Source organism: Phaenicophaeus curvirostris, chromosome 9 (assembly GCF_032191515.1).
Source record: "Phaenicophaeus curvirostris isolate KB17595 chromosome 9, BPBGC_Pcur_1.0, whole genome shotgun sequence".
Classification (NCBI taxonomy): domain Eukaryota; kingdom Metazoa; phylum Chordata; class Aves; order Cuculiformes; family Cuculidae; genus Phaenicophaeus; species Phaenicophaeus curvirostris.
This window is the reverse complement of record NC_091400.1, coordinates 31,650,546-31,664,416: the sequence shown is the minus strand read 5'-3', so window position 1 is coordinate 31,664,416 and position 13,871 is coordinate 31,650,546. Positions and strand designations below refer to the sequence as shown.

The 13,871-nt window shown below is 37.7% G+C and overlaps 1 protein-coding gene across 1 annotated transcript in view; it reads right to left on the bottom strand.

The window, feature by feature from the left end:
* Positions 1-667: 667 nt before the first annotated feature.
* Positions 668-13,871, bottom strand: part of PPP2R2D (protein phosphatase 2 regulatory subunit Bdelta) — a 31,547-nt gene continuing 18,343 nt past the window's right edge. Inside the window, exons 4-10 of the mRNA XM_069864351.1 lie at positions 12,242-12,407; positions 10,420-10,532; positions 7,393-7,570; positions 6,455-6,619; positions 4,839-5,008; positions 4,658-4,749; positions 668-2,805 (exon numbers count right to left, since the gene is read on the bottom strand). Of these exons, the coding sequence (XP_069720452.1) occupies positions 2,526-2,805; positions 4,658-4,749; positions 4,839-5,008; positions 6,455-6,619; positions 7,393-7,570; positions 10,420-10,532; positions 12,242-12,407 (1,164 nt within the window). The 3' untranslated portion in view covers positions 668-2,525. The remainder of the gene's footprint in view (positions 2,806-4,657; positions 4,750-4,838; positions 5,009-6,454; positions 6,620-7,392; positions 7,571-10,419; positions 10,533-12,241; positions 12,408-13,871) is intronic.

Below are 13,871 nucleotides of genomic sequence, written 5' to 3'. Positions count from 1 at the left end.
ACTTCTGCTCTTCGATTGTTTCCTCAAATCACAAAGGCCTCGAGTTACCTCACTGTTAAGAAACACCTGCAAGCCAGGGGATCTGCACTTCCTTTGTAGCTCACAACCTGTCAGAATACATGCATATGGGCTTTTCACATCTTAATGTCAAGTACTGTCTCCAGGGAAACATCCCTGCCACACACCTCACCCAACACTCTATCTCCTGGACTTAACCTTTCGGGGTACTGGAAGTACAAGTAGCACAACACTCGAACTGCCCAGAAGTCAAGGGTGGTTTGGGCAAATATCTGAAAGGACAAGAATTTTATCAAATGGACAATAAAATCTGGTTCTAGATAAAACAAAATGATAAAAAATTCATGAATCATCAAAAACTATTTAATTGAAAGTGGTACAAGCAAATCATGTTTTATATAATAGAAGATTTCACCATAACCTTTTTCTTTGTACTCATATTCCACTTACATTTGCTGAAAAAATAGATCAAAAATAGACAGCACTAATATATTCACGGAATATGAACAGACAGCTTTCCGAGTCAGAGGTATGACCATTCAAAAACTAAACATTTAAAACGGAAATACAAACAATCTTCAGGCTGGCTGATCTGGCCAATTATCTCACAAAACGGAAGAAAAAAAGTTGTCAAGATACACAGCGCAAGTCCAGGTAAACATTTAAAATTTATTAAACTTTTTGGTCAAAATAATTGAACAAGTATGTACAATCCCATTGCGTTAGCTCTAGTAGGTATTTTAGGAACAAGGTCAAATCTAATGCTTTAGTGACCCAGAAGTTCCACATTGCAAGATTTTCAAATAGTGTCACAACCAATATACAGTATAAGATTTTTTTCAATTTAAACTTTATTTGTAGAACCTCAAAATTAGTTGTACGTACTAGCTTACTGTGAACAAGAGTGGCACTCTATGGACATTAACCGGGAGGATAAGAACGGAGACATTTTGCTCTTGCTTATGCAGATCCGATTCAGTAATCGTAATACACCTTCAGTTTAAGAAAAACGGAGTGTAAACCACACCTCTGTATTTCCTCTGGGAAGCTCAAGGGATCTCATTTTTCAGAAAAAACTTCTAACTTGCAGGCACATTTCAGTGTGTGATGTCTTGCTACTCGTGGCTACCAGAACGTGCTGCAACCGCTTCAGGGACAGTCTCTCACCCGTGCTAGTCTGGGGTGAAGAGAATGTTGATGCATTTTAGGCCTCTTTGGGAAAAACAAAACAAAAAAAAAGTACCTAAGGCTTAAAAAAAAAGTTAGCAAGAACAGAGTAACAACAGCAGTTACACCAGCTTGCAGCCTCAGTGTTTCTTGACATCTCGGTGCTGAGAGTCTGAAATTGCTAAGATGTCCTCAGCTGCATTGCTGCTTGGCATGATCAAGATAGGGGTATTTTTCGCTGGCTTGAACTGCAATGTGAAATACAATATATTATGCCAAATATTTAAAATAAACTACATCTTCATGACAACTACTAAAAAGGTTAAAAAACATAATGCACATAAGGTATGTCTCTATCTAACATTGAGAGGCATCAGAGAAACTGAATTTTTATCTTCAAAGAAGAACATTTGTTAAATGTTTTGTTTTCCCTTCTGTGCAAGGTGGTCACTTTCTATTAAGGCTGTGGATGTCTTTGTACTAACCTTTTCAATCTCCTACTCAGTACACAGATAATAACATTTTACAAGAAAACCAGTGCAACTTAAACTAAATGACAATTCCATGGAAACTCTAAATTTAGAATTTAAAATACTACACAAAAAAGTCTGCATTAGTCTGCCAAAATTCAATGTTTTGGGGCAAATACTGCCCATCAGAATTATTTTGCACAATCTCAGTACATGCATTAAAAAAATAAAAAGACTGAATACATACCTTCAGATTTAAAAACACTTTTTATAGTTTGTTATTTTATTAAGTGGTTTACACCAGAAGGTGTGGTTATAGATACAGTTGGTGAGTAAATAGTCATGGAAACCTGTCTACGAACCCAACTCAAGACCTACCTAAGTGCTCAAAGGTAAAAACACCTAAGCCTAGATACAGGCCAGAGGAGGAATGTTTACAGGCATTAAGCACAATATATGTTTTGAAAGGCCCAAATATTACAGCAGAGAAAGAGCGCGAGAGATAGAAATTACATTTTTATGACAATTTTTCTTCTTGGGTGTTAAATTTTTGGTCTATAAACTGGAAAGGAAGGCTCAGACTTCAATAAATACATTTGTTTTTTAGAGTATTGGCCTTATTGAGCACTGTCCATCAGTTCTGCCTCTAGAGGGTTTCTCCAGAAAACTGTGACTGATACTCCCTACCCCCCGTCGAAGGCAGAACTACACCATGAACTCAAAAACCAGGCTAGATCCTCTCCTTTATCTAAAGGGAAGTAAGTGCATCAATGTTCTTCACTGGTAGGACAAGAAGGCCTTCTCTTTTACAGATAAACAACTGAGCTTAACTATGCAAGACGACGACTCTGTCCTCAAGTAAAGTCATCTTTAGTTAATTTTGTCCTGGAATATATACAAATTATTGGTGGCAGCTACAGCAATGATGTTCTCCATGGGATGCCATGCTGTATGAAGAATCTTCTTGTTGAAGTCCAGACTGTCAACGCTTATTTCATCCTTCTTTCTTTTACCCCCTGTACACACTTTACGTGGCTTTAAGATGGCACGAGGTTTGCTGCTCTCCCTGGATGCTTCTAGGGTGATATCCCGCCGCGTGTTTCGGTCAAACATTCTGAAGAAATTGTTGTAAGACCCAGTCATGATAGCACTGTTTAAAAGCAGAAGGAAAAAGAACTCTTTATTACGTATCAATGAGTAGGTACCTAACCTCTACTTTCCCTCTTACACTCAAGGTGATGATCAGACTAGTACGTGGCATTATGCTCTTTTCCTCTCTGATGTCTACCTTTGCTCAGTTCCATTTGGACACTTTTTCTTCCAGGTCTTCCCTTGGTCTTCCCTCCAGCCAGCAGCACTCGGCAGCAGTTTCATGTTCTGTTCATCTTCATGTGTGCAAAGTGGCTTTTCCCACCGCTACTCTATCCCTCTATTCTGTGGCAACAAAAGCCACAGTGGAAGACGCTGTAGACTGCCTGATTTCAGCACACTACCACAAATAAGCTGCCTCTTCGTCACTGTGTATGTGTTTTCATGAGCAAGCCAGTGGATTAATTATGAAAAACTATCTTGAACTGGCAAAAGAAACCCCTTATGTGAATGTGTGAGCCCTGCAGAAACAATTCAGAGTTTCTGTACAGTATTAAATTGGCTTTTGAACAAGGCAAGAGAAAAATTCGCATCTGAAAATGCTTTCATATATCAAGCTTCCAATGAATAGCTTGCTTGTAACTTTCAAAAAAAAAAAAAAAAGCTTGAAATTCAGGCCAAACCGTTCTCTCTTTTCTGTACCAAACACTTATCTCTACCACTTGAACCCAGCATACCGTATCCAGTTCTGGAATCCCCAACTGTTGGAACAGGTCACGAGGGCCATGAAGATGATCAGAGGGCTGAAGCACCTCTGCTATGAGGACAGGCTAAGAGAGCTGGGGTTGTTCAAACTGCAGAAAAGAAGACTCCAGGGAGACCTTAGAGCAGCTTTCCAGTACCCGAAAGGGGCTTACAGGAATGCTATTGCTAAAGATATTGCTAGGAAGTTTTTTTGTAAACTGACTCATACAGTATGATTTCTCCCCTCAATAACTCAAAGACACTTGCAATTCAAGTGTTTAGAGTATCAAATTTTCTTTAGTATTGTTTACTTAAGAAATGAGCACACTAGTGGCACATAGCAGTACATGCCATTGCAGCTGTCACGGCAAGAGCAAGGTACATACGTATCACTTTCTTTGCTGACTCCTGTGCACAGCTTACCAGATTTGAATTCCCTCATCACTGTTCCCATCTAAACTATGTGGAGCATCTTTTGTTCTTCAATATTTGACAGATTTAGGCCAAAGCTTGTTTCACAGGCTGATCTCATAGCAGACAAGTCACTGTTTTAGGTATTTCAGATATAATCATAAAATTCCTACAAAAAAAAGAATCCCCAAGGCAAGGCAACAGAATGCATCCAGATGCAAGATCCAGATCTGCCACTATCTTATCCATGGGTTCTGAAAGCATTTTGACAGGTAGCTACAGGTAGCTACATACAACATTCGTGCCACTACAGTGGCTTTGCTATCTGATTATAACGCTTACGCAACTTGAAGACAAGACATATTTCCGCGGTTTGCAACAGGTAATTATCTAACACAATTTTATCTCCTTCAGCCCACAGAAAACATGGAAAGGTTCAATTCACAAAACACTGAATGTATGTTCTTGTACAGACTTTGAGAATGAAATTGAGTCACATTTTCATGGCTTGAAATGGCCATCTTCAATGATAATTCATAGTAGTAAAAAAATAACACAGAAAAATCTATTCCATTTCTGCAACTGGAGGGTGGAGGATTTGAGAATGAAGTCATTTTGCAAAGAAATCCCAGCTGACTGGATTGTAACTAATTACCATTTTCAAGTACTGCTTATGGCTTTCAAGACCGGAAAGCAAATTCCTAAAGCCAAAAGATGACCAAACAAAGAAACAAACCAAAACAATCACTCCAACTCACCTATCAGAACCGTTCCAGCAGCATTCAAATTTGTCGAAGATGCAGTCATTTTCGTAAAGGGAACAAAGTTTGCTTCGAAGATACTCGTGGACCTTTTTGGAACATTTAAATTGGTATTAGACATAAAGAAAAAGAAGAAAAGGAAAAAGATAGGATATTTTAAAAAAACTGAACACCATACTTGATATGTCTCTACAGGCCTGTTTTCCATGTTGAGATCCCACACTTTAACAGAAAGGTAGTCTCTGGTCATCATGTATCGACCACTGTGACTGAATTTCACATCAGATATCGATGATATTATTTCTGAAAAAAACGATCTGCTGCTAGGATCTTCAGGTTCTTCAAAAACTGCAGATAGAAGAAAATTGCAAATGAAACCAACACCAAATTTCAGTTTCAAACATCTTTTGCTACTTGGAAAATTTTAAATTAATTTATTAGAGATGTCCCGTTAAATAATTTTTAAAAATAATGTCTTTTTACACAATACTATGCTCTTAGCCAGCTGACTGCTAAATGCTTAATTCCAACCTTCTCAACTGGAGCACAGCATCAACAAACTACAACTTACAGGTCTTAAGGATGAATCAGAGAAAAAAAGTTAAAAAACAGCACATGGGTACAGTGAACATTACAACTGATCTATGGATCATGTTGAAGAAAAGCAGATGAAAACATCAGCATCCCAAATGCAGTACCTTAATGTATGACCCATGCATTCTGAGTACTGTTAGACATACTTTTCTTTAGATCTGAATGAAAGTTTTACTACACAAACTACATGAAATGAAATATTGCCTATATTTGAAATACAATTTGCGTGGTTTTAGAAAGCAGATAAAGAAATATGTTAATTAAAATGAAGAGTCCATCTTTGACATCAACACTTGATGACACAAGCAAACCAGAACTACGTATTCCATTTTTGAGTAGATCCCTTTTCTAATAGGCTGTCATTCAACGACAAGCAGTTAAAAAAATAAAGTGCTTTTAAGTAATTTAATGCAACACTAAATTAAATAGATGAAGTGGCCTAGTATTCTACATTTCCTACAGTATAAATAATTCCTTCCACCATGAAGAAAACCATATCTGGACTACAGGGACCTTACCTGCAAACATCAGTATGATAAGTCACCCCAGAGGACTAGTACTACTAATAAACCACAGCTGTTACAGTAGCGAACGAGAAACGAGAGGCTGCCTGCAATGCACAGGCAGTTATCCCTACGACTTCAACAGGAAAACTCTCCTCACCCTTAAGTTTACGTGGCTCGGCAGCTTAAAAAGCATTCACCTTTCACCCCTTGAAACTTGCTTCAAACACAGTACATATTTCAAAGAATTAATTCTATCCTAACAGCTTCAAACAGTCACAAAGTAAATGGATTCTGGCAGCAACAGCCCAGTTTCTAATGTACAAAGGTGAATAAACTGCCCTAAACTGGCATTTGATAAGCAGATACCTTTGAGAAGCACCAAGACTGAGTCTGGACAGAAGACAGGTCTCACTGGTGCCAAAAGCACTTGTTCCCATCAGTTTATGATGCATAAATGGGTAAACAGGAGCAGAGTCAGATCGTCAATTGTCTCATGCTACACTTCTGCTTGTTGATGGCCTAGAACAAGACAATTAAAATGTTCCATTCTACAAAACTACCACCCCTTACCTTCTATGCTCTTTACCAATAAGCAGAACTTGGTATGTTTGTTTTTAAGCAGAACACCTATACACTCTATCTTGCATGAAAACAAAGCAATGCACCCATAAACCAAGGATACATACTAACTTACATTTTGAATGCCTGTCACAGAGGGCTGAAGAACGCATGTCACAGAGTCGAATAGTTCCTTTGCTACTACTGTAGACAAACACGTTACAGTGATGCGGGTGGAACTCTGCAGCAGTAATCACTTCTGTCAGCTCCTCCATGTTAGCAGGCTTAATATCTACAATATCTGTGGAGGTTTCTGTAAAGGCACGTAACATTTCACATTCAAATCACTTCTAGCAGAGATTTACTACAAAATGTTAAAAAAATCCAGTAGAAAAACAGGGCAAGATCTTTTCAGACTGCCCTCAAGCCTCCTTTCTTAATGCTTCCTATTGAACACTGAATACACTTAATCTGTTTACCTACAGCTTCAGAAAACTTGCATATGACTTATTTAACATTCAGTATTTCTGCAACTTTTCTTTTACTGCAGATTAGTCAACATAGGACACGCTGTTAGTTTTGGATACACAGGCTTGCAAAAAGATTTGAAAACTATTTCTGCAGTTAATGATATCATTTGACATGGAAAACAAATGAAATGTTTTCTTTAAGAGGAGAGTCACTTAGACAGTTAGGAAACTTTAAACTTTAGGAAAAAAAACCACAAAAAACCTACACAGTAACACAGGATCTATTTTTCAAACCTTTCAAGTCTTAGTTAAGTTGACTGAACTCCACAAATAAAGGATGCTCCCAGAATTCCTCAATTTCTCTTTAGAAACCAAACTACGATATTTCTACTGGTAGTTTTCCTTTGAAAGAATGCTTGCATTCAAGAATGAATTCGAGCATCCTAAGGTCTGCTTTTACTTTATTGAACCTCTAGATTTTAGAATCTTGTATTTTGATCCTGTGATTCAAACATCTACTCTAGTTAGAAAAATTGAAGTGGTTCTCTTAAACATACACAACTTAGATGTCACCTGATGTTCAGAAGGAACATAAAAAGGATACTAAAACTTCTATCTGTGATTTCTAAATGCCATAGGTTAATTCTTAGGTCATCTGCAGAAAGGTATGTTTCATGATCACTATTTACTGAAATAGAGTTTATGTGGTAAGTATGTGCATTTGCAAAAATCCTTCTGGGACTTGCTTCTACCATTAGGTCCATGGGTTTCAATATTGGCACCTGAAACATGAAAAAGAACAGTCAATTCGTATACAGACCTGATTTCTGAATCAGGAAATATTAGTTGATACCACAGATTTCTGTTTAGATTTAGTGACTAAACAATTTTCAAATCCACTGAGCAAGAAAAGTAATAAAATAGCCTATGAACGCTGGCTTTGCATACCACCAACACAAAACATCAGACACTGACTTCTGCAGAAGTTACCCATCAAATACAGCAGTTTTGTACATCACCCAACAGGATAATGGTGTGTGTTTATAATGGTATTAGAAGACTATATTAATTTGAAATAAGTGCTTAAAAATTACGCCCATATCCTATAGAGCTGCTCCTGAAATTCATAAGAACAGTCTGAAAAGAACCCCACCCCCCACCCCTGATTTGTTTACTGAACAGTCCATATGATTTTAGGAACACATGAATGCCCTGTTTCCAGATTCACCTGATCTAAACAGTAAAAATTTGTCAGGGTCAAACGGGCTAAGCTTCCCTCTAGCTCCCCCTCACCAACCAGCAAGTGAATAGTTCAAGGCTGCCCAAGGACGCCCTACGCTGTTCCAGTACACAATTCAGCAGAACACTAACTTACATCATCCAATTAAGAAAAAAAAGTTATGACAGTGTCTAAGATAATCTGTCTTTCTGGAACAAGCAACAAATTAATCCAAGAGCTCTGCAGTTGTTTTCACCACATTTGCATCTAACAGTTTGTTTACATCAAACTGTAATGATTAAAAATAATCCGTTAATATTTATTAAGCAATTTTCCTATCTCACCACATGAGTGCTCCTAGTCTGGTTGTGAAACTGAAAATAAATTTATGTGAATTATCAAGGAACGGTACTTAGAAATTGTATGGTCTTTATGCAAAGGATGCAGCTCTGAAGGACTCCTTCTCCTTCAGGTCTAATTCTTTCTTAACAAATGGGGATTATATTTCTGTAACAAAATATGCAAAGCCCATACAAGCCCAAGGTACATACGTGTACAATCTCTAAATATCATTTTAACACAGAGGTAACTCTAGGGAAGTTTTTTTCCCCCCTTCTACCATTCGTTGCTCAGACTTGGTAAGATGCAGTGCCTGGCAAGGTCAGCAGCTCAGCCCAAACTCCTTTTCCCAGAAAAGCAGCAAATTTGGAAAACTAATTTTTTAAGAGCAGTTCTTGCTTTTTGTTGCTTCCCCCCATTCAGCTTGATGACTCCTAAATACACCACAGTGTTTCAAGTAGATGCTAATGTTCTCCTTCAGTGATACAGGCCAGTACTATGTAAAATCATCAGGCCACATTTCAGACTCTCCGTGTTGCTTGACAGGTCTTCTATTCCTACATAAGGGCAAGGCTGTACAACACAGAATTTCATCTGTAGCCACTTCCAGCCACTGAGCTAAGGCATTGTACCATTATTTATTTCCTTGGTTTTAAGTATTTCAATTAAAATACTCAATGTGATATTGGTTTCCACACGTGGAGTAGAAGGACACTTTCCAGAGGAAGCAAATATTCTTTCCCAACATGATTATGCATTAGGCTCATGTATACCTAAATCTTCAGTTCAATATTCAATTTAAGCAAAAGCAAGGCAAAAAATATCAACAAAATGCCACAACTGTTTAGTCCCTAGAAGTGTCAGGAGTGGCACTGGCTTTGAAAGAAGTGAGAGCCTCAGTTTAATTCCTATTCATGGAAACAACAACATAGGAAAAAAAAGCAAGAAAAAACCCTGACCACACAACTTCGTTCCTAGAGCTCCTGCTTTAAATGACCCCAAGTTCAGAGTACTAACCCTACCACTACATCACTATGCAAGTGGAAAAATGTCAAGAGCGTTCAGGTACACATTAGGCTTTCAAAATGCTCAGAACTTGTCTCTAAAATAAACAACCTTCTACCTAACAACAGAATACCCAGCACCCTGTTTAAATTTTTGAGTGTTGTTCATAGAAAAAAAGACTTAACAAAGGTAATGTGAGCAATATTGAGGAAAAAAAAATATTATCAATACAATCAATGCCAAATTCTTTTTAAATTCACACTGGCACATAGAATCATAGAATAGTTAGGGTTGAAAGGGATCTGAAAGATCATCTAGTTCCAACCCTCCTGCCAAGGGCAGGGACATCCAAATAGATCAGGTTACCCAATGCTTAATACAAATGCAAAGGCCCTCCCTGCCTGCCCATTTCACAGTGCAGCACCCCAGGAGGATATAAAGGCTAAACTGGTCTCCCAAGGATGGCACAGACACCGCAGCCCTATCTGCTACAGACGAGTCAAGGCCAGGAAGGGAGGTCAGTATGTTGTGGGCCTCCCAAATAAATGCGTTCCCTGCACTTTTCTTCATGTTACACTAACACAATAGACTATTTTAAGAACACTGCAGGAGGGCTCCATGCTTTCTATGAAGTGAATACAGAGTAGTGCAGTCCTAAGCCTGAAAAGGCTTGAATAACAATGTTTTGCTATATTTTATTGCTGTCAATAAATCAGTATATCTTTTCCTACAATCTGAATACACTGAGGTGAATGAAAGCTCTCTCTAACAAAATATTTTAGTTTAAAAAAACATTTAAAATATCCTAAGATCCTCCAAGACAACCCCCTAATTGAGAAGATAATTATATAATACTATAATAATGGCTTTTTGCCTCAAGTTTTCCAGAGGAACCTTATTAAATACTTACATATGTAAAACAAAATATCTGCATTTTTAATAAAGGTTTTCAATGACCCTGACCAAAGCATCACTCTTAATCTACACATTTCAGTTGATAACTTTGGCGATAGAAAGGCAGAGAAGTACATGCAAAAACATACTTAAAATCAAACAGCAGAAACATACCCGTAGTGATGTGATTCTGAAAGGATCCCTAAGTCTTCCATCTTCATCTTTTAAATTATAACCTTCGGCTCTTTTATCCCTTTCACTTATTTTCCATAATTTAATAGTTTTATCTAAAACCAACAAAAATTCACATGCTTGAGAATGAATTAAATTCAAAATAAAATCACTAAATAATGGAGTCAGCAGAGTGGATATTATTTATCTCTCGAGGCTTACACTGCTTGCAGCACAAAGGACACTGCTGGAATCCTTTAAACAACAATGTAATATGGAACACAGCCCTCCCTACATGCACTTGAAGAACTGTGCCTTCAGCTAAATTGTTCAGCAGAATAGATACATGAAAAAAAACAAACAAAACAAATATACCAGACACATGCACTTGGAGGACGCGGATGGGAAATGAATGGAAATATCAGTAAATGGGGAGGAAAAAGAAGATGAATTCCATTTTACCTTCAGTGCAATGTTCAGTTAGAATAAAATACAAGTTTCTGCCTTAACAATAAGGCCCTGTGCCTACCATTCACCAAAATGACCCAAGGGAAGTCACACACCAACTAACAAAATTCACCAAAAAGCTCTGCATGACTCTCTAAATTATTGATAACAGACAAATGCTAGGTGGAAGAAAAAGCACCAAAACTATGAATTACCTACACTAACTACCTTAAGGAAAAACAATTTTGTCCTAGGTGTCTGCTAAGAGACATTGATAGGCAGGAAAGTGGGACAGGAGTACCCTGTTATTCTAGGGTTCAAAGTCCAAACCATGTAATTCCCAGGTCTTACAACAGAAAACCTTTCCAAGCACAGAAAGTAAGCATATATGAGGAGTGACATCATGAGCTACCTGGAAACAAACTTCTCCTACCCTGAAATACTGCATATCTTTCAAGCATTTTGATTGCTTTAAGTCTAGTGAGACTTATAGCAAAGTAAGATTATTTGAATTTCCAACTCCAGCGTACACAAGTCATTCCCGCTTTTGAAATTTTGTATAGCGGGTCAGATATGAGGCCTTACATGAAGTCACTTAAGTACAAGGGAAAAAAAAAACATCCAAAATGTTAGGAACAAGCATATTCCTCTGTCAATAAAAGCAAGTATTTTCATGCGCAGTTCTGCATTTACATTTACAGTTTGCTCCATGATGCACCAAAATGAAACAGATCCAATACCGAATAACCACTACTAAAATACTGCAAGTAACAAAAAAGAAGTGCATGAAAAATAGTGATTTCCAACTTCTAATTTTTGCAGTGCTTTTATGCATTCAAAGGTACACAGTGAAAATGGTATAAATACACTCCACTTAATGTGACTGTTGCCTTTGACACAGTTGTTTTTCAAAGCACACATTGTTTTGATGTTGGAAAAGCAAAAAGATCATAATAACCACAGTGCTTCAGTTTCAAATGCTTTTATTAAAAATCCATTTGGGATCACAAAAAACCAACTTCAAAATTAGGATGATGAAGTTAAATTCAGACTTCTGCTACAGTTCAGCACACTGGGAACTCTTCTATACAAAAGCTATTAAGCAGAGCAACTGGGAATGAAAACTGAAAGCACAATCAGTATATCCACAGAATGCAGCTCTGTAACTATGCCTATTCTGTTGCCTAGTCATTGTTTTTATATTCATACATCAGCAGTTTACAGAGTATTACAAGCAAAACTTATCTGGCATGTAATTAGAGAATACATTAAAATAACCCCAAAATACACCAGAACACGCTTCCCCCTCAAGCGGATCACAGGTGAGATAACATTCAAATGACATCAAAAGTTCTTTGTGTAAAAATAGTGTCCTTACCATTTGTAGACAGCAGGAAATGAGCAGCGTTCTGTTGTGGTAACCACCTAATTTTATTAATTTTTTCCTCAATTTCTAGACTTTTCAAGTAGTCAAACTCAGGTTCATGACTCTGAAAGGTACTGTAAACATTATATTCTCCCCTAGAATGAGGACGGCTTTTATTCTGCAAGGAAACATAACATTTCTTGAAGCTGATGTTACTTGGTTCATTAGGAATTGTACATACAAACTAATGACTAAAAATTGTCAACTAGAAAGCATACTTTTACATCTGATCTCTATGAATTTTACAGTTTCACACTATGATACTGTATCTAGTTTAACACCATTACAGCGCACACAGACTTCCTTTTAAAACACATATCTTTATATATAAATATGCACGTTCTCACAGAACACATAGCACTCTAAAGAGGCACGCTAATGCTGTCTGCGAAGGAGTTCCTGTGTTTGCCTGGAAAACTCCTAGGCTACGCTACCTCTTCCTGAATGGTTTCAAACAAACTGGAGCAGAGAAATTAACCATACCCTAAATCCTAAACCAACAACTCCACGTCATTAGTTTCTGCATTTCACCTAACCCCTATTCCTGTCCTTTTCCAAATTCACAACATGGACACAATATAGGGTTTCCAGACTAGGGGAAATAAACGTTAAGTAACAGACAACATGGATTAAACGTGTTTTTATAAAAACACAATTGCCTGAAGTAATTCTGCTGAAGGGACAGCGAGGTCAAGTATAAGCATTAGGTCTAGCTCCTCTCCTACTCATTTTAAAGCATGCTATGTCCAGAAATGGTATCAAGCCTTATGATTAAGCTTCGACAATCTTTTTTATTACAAAAACTTTAAGACTGGAATTACCACATTTTCATCTAAGCCATTCTATAGTGCTCATCATGCGATACCAGACCCTAACAACTTTTGGCCTTATAGAACTAAGAAGTTGTATTATCCTCATTAGGTAGAAGTGGTAGCAAGGAGCAGAGATCAAAGCCACAAGTGTTCACCAACTGCAATATGAGATTTGAGGCAACTAGTCATCAGGCTTTTTACATAAGTTGATGTTAGCTTGAGATGTATGTTAAGAGAACAGTCCCACCCATACAGCTGCAGTGCCCAGAACTTCTGAAAAAAAAATTGCTCCAAGACACAATGGGAATCGCTCACTGGAGAAGCAGCAGATCACTTACTTGCAAAGGCAGACAAAAATCAGTGCCCAGGAAAAGCCTATCCTAGACACTGATTGATGGTACGTTACCGCAGAAAAAACAGTAGTGATTCACATCTGGTAGGCCACATCTCGCAGACCGGCAGGCCAACATAAAGCTGCAAAGGCAACCTTTGTCCTGACACTTCCTTACATCTCCATGCTTGACTTGACAACTTTGATAAAGTTTTTTCAACCAGGTTTTTTTCTCCTGCAGTCTCTCACAAGTATGGAGTTATAGTTAATTCTGAGACTTCACACTATTTCACTCCCTACTTATGATTTAACTTTTAAGCATTTCGGCCAGGATCCTCTCGACTAATGCTATTCAATATAGTTACCTACACTACTTAGCCTGCCACCCGCGCTCTGAGCAAGCTGCCTCATCTGGCATGAGGCAATGGTCTTGCTCTTT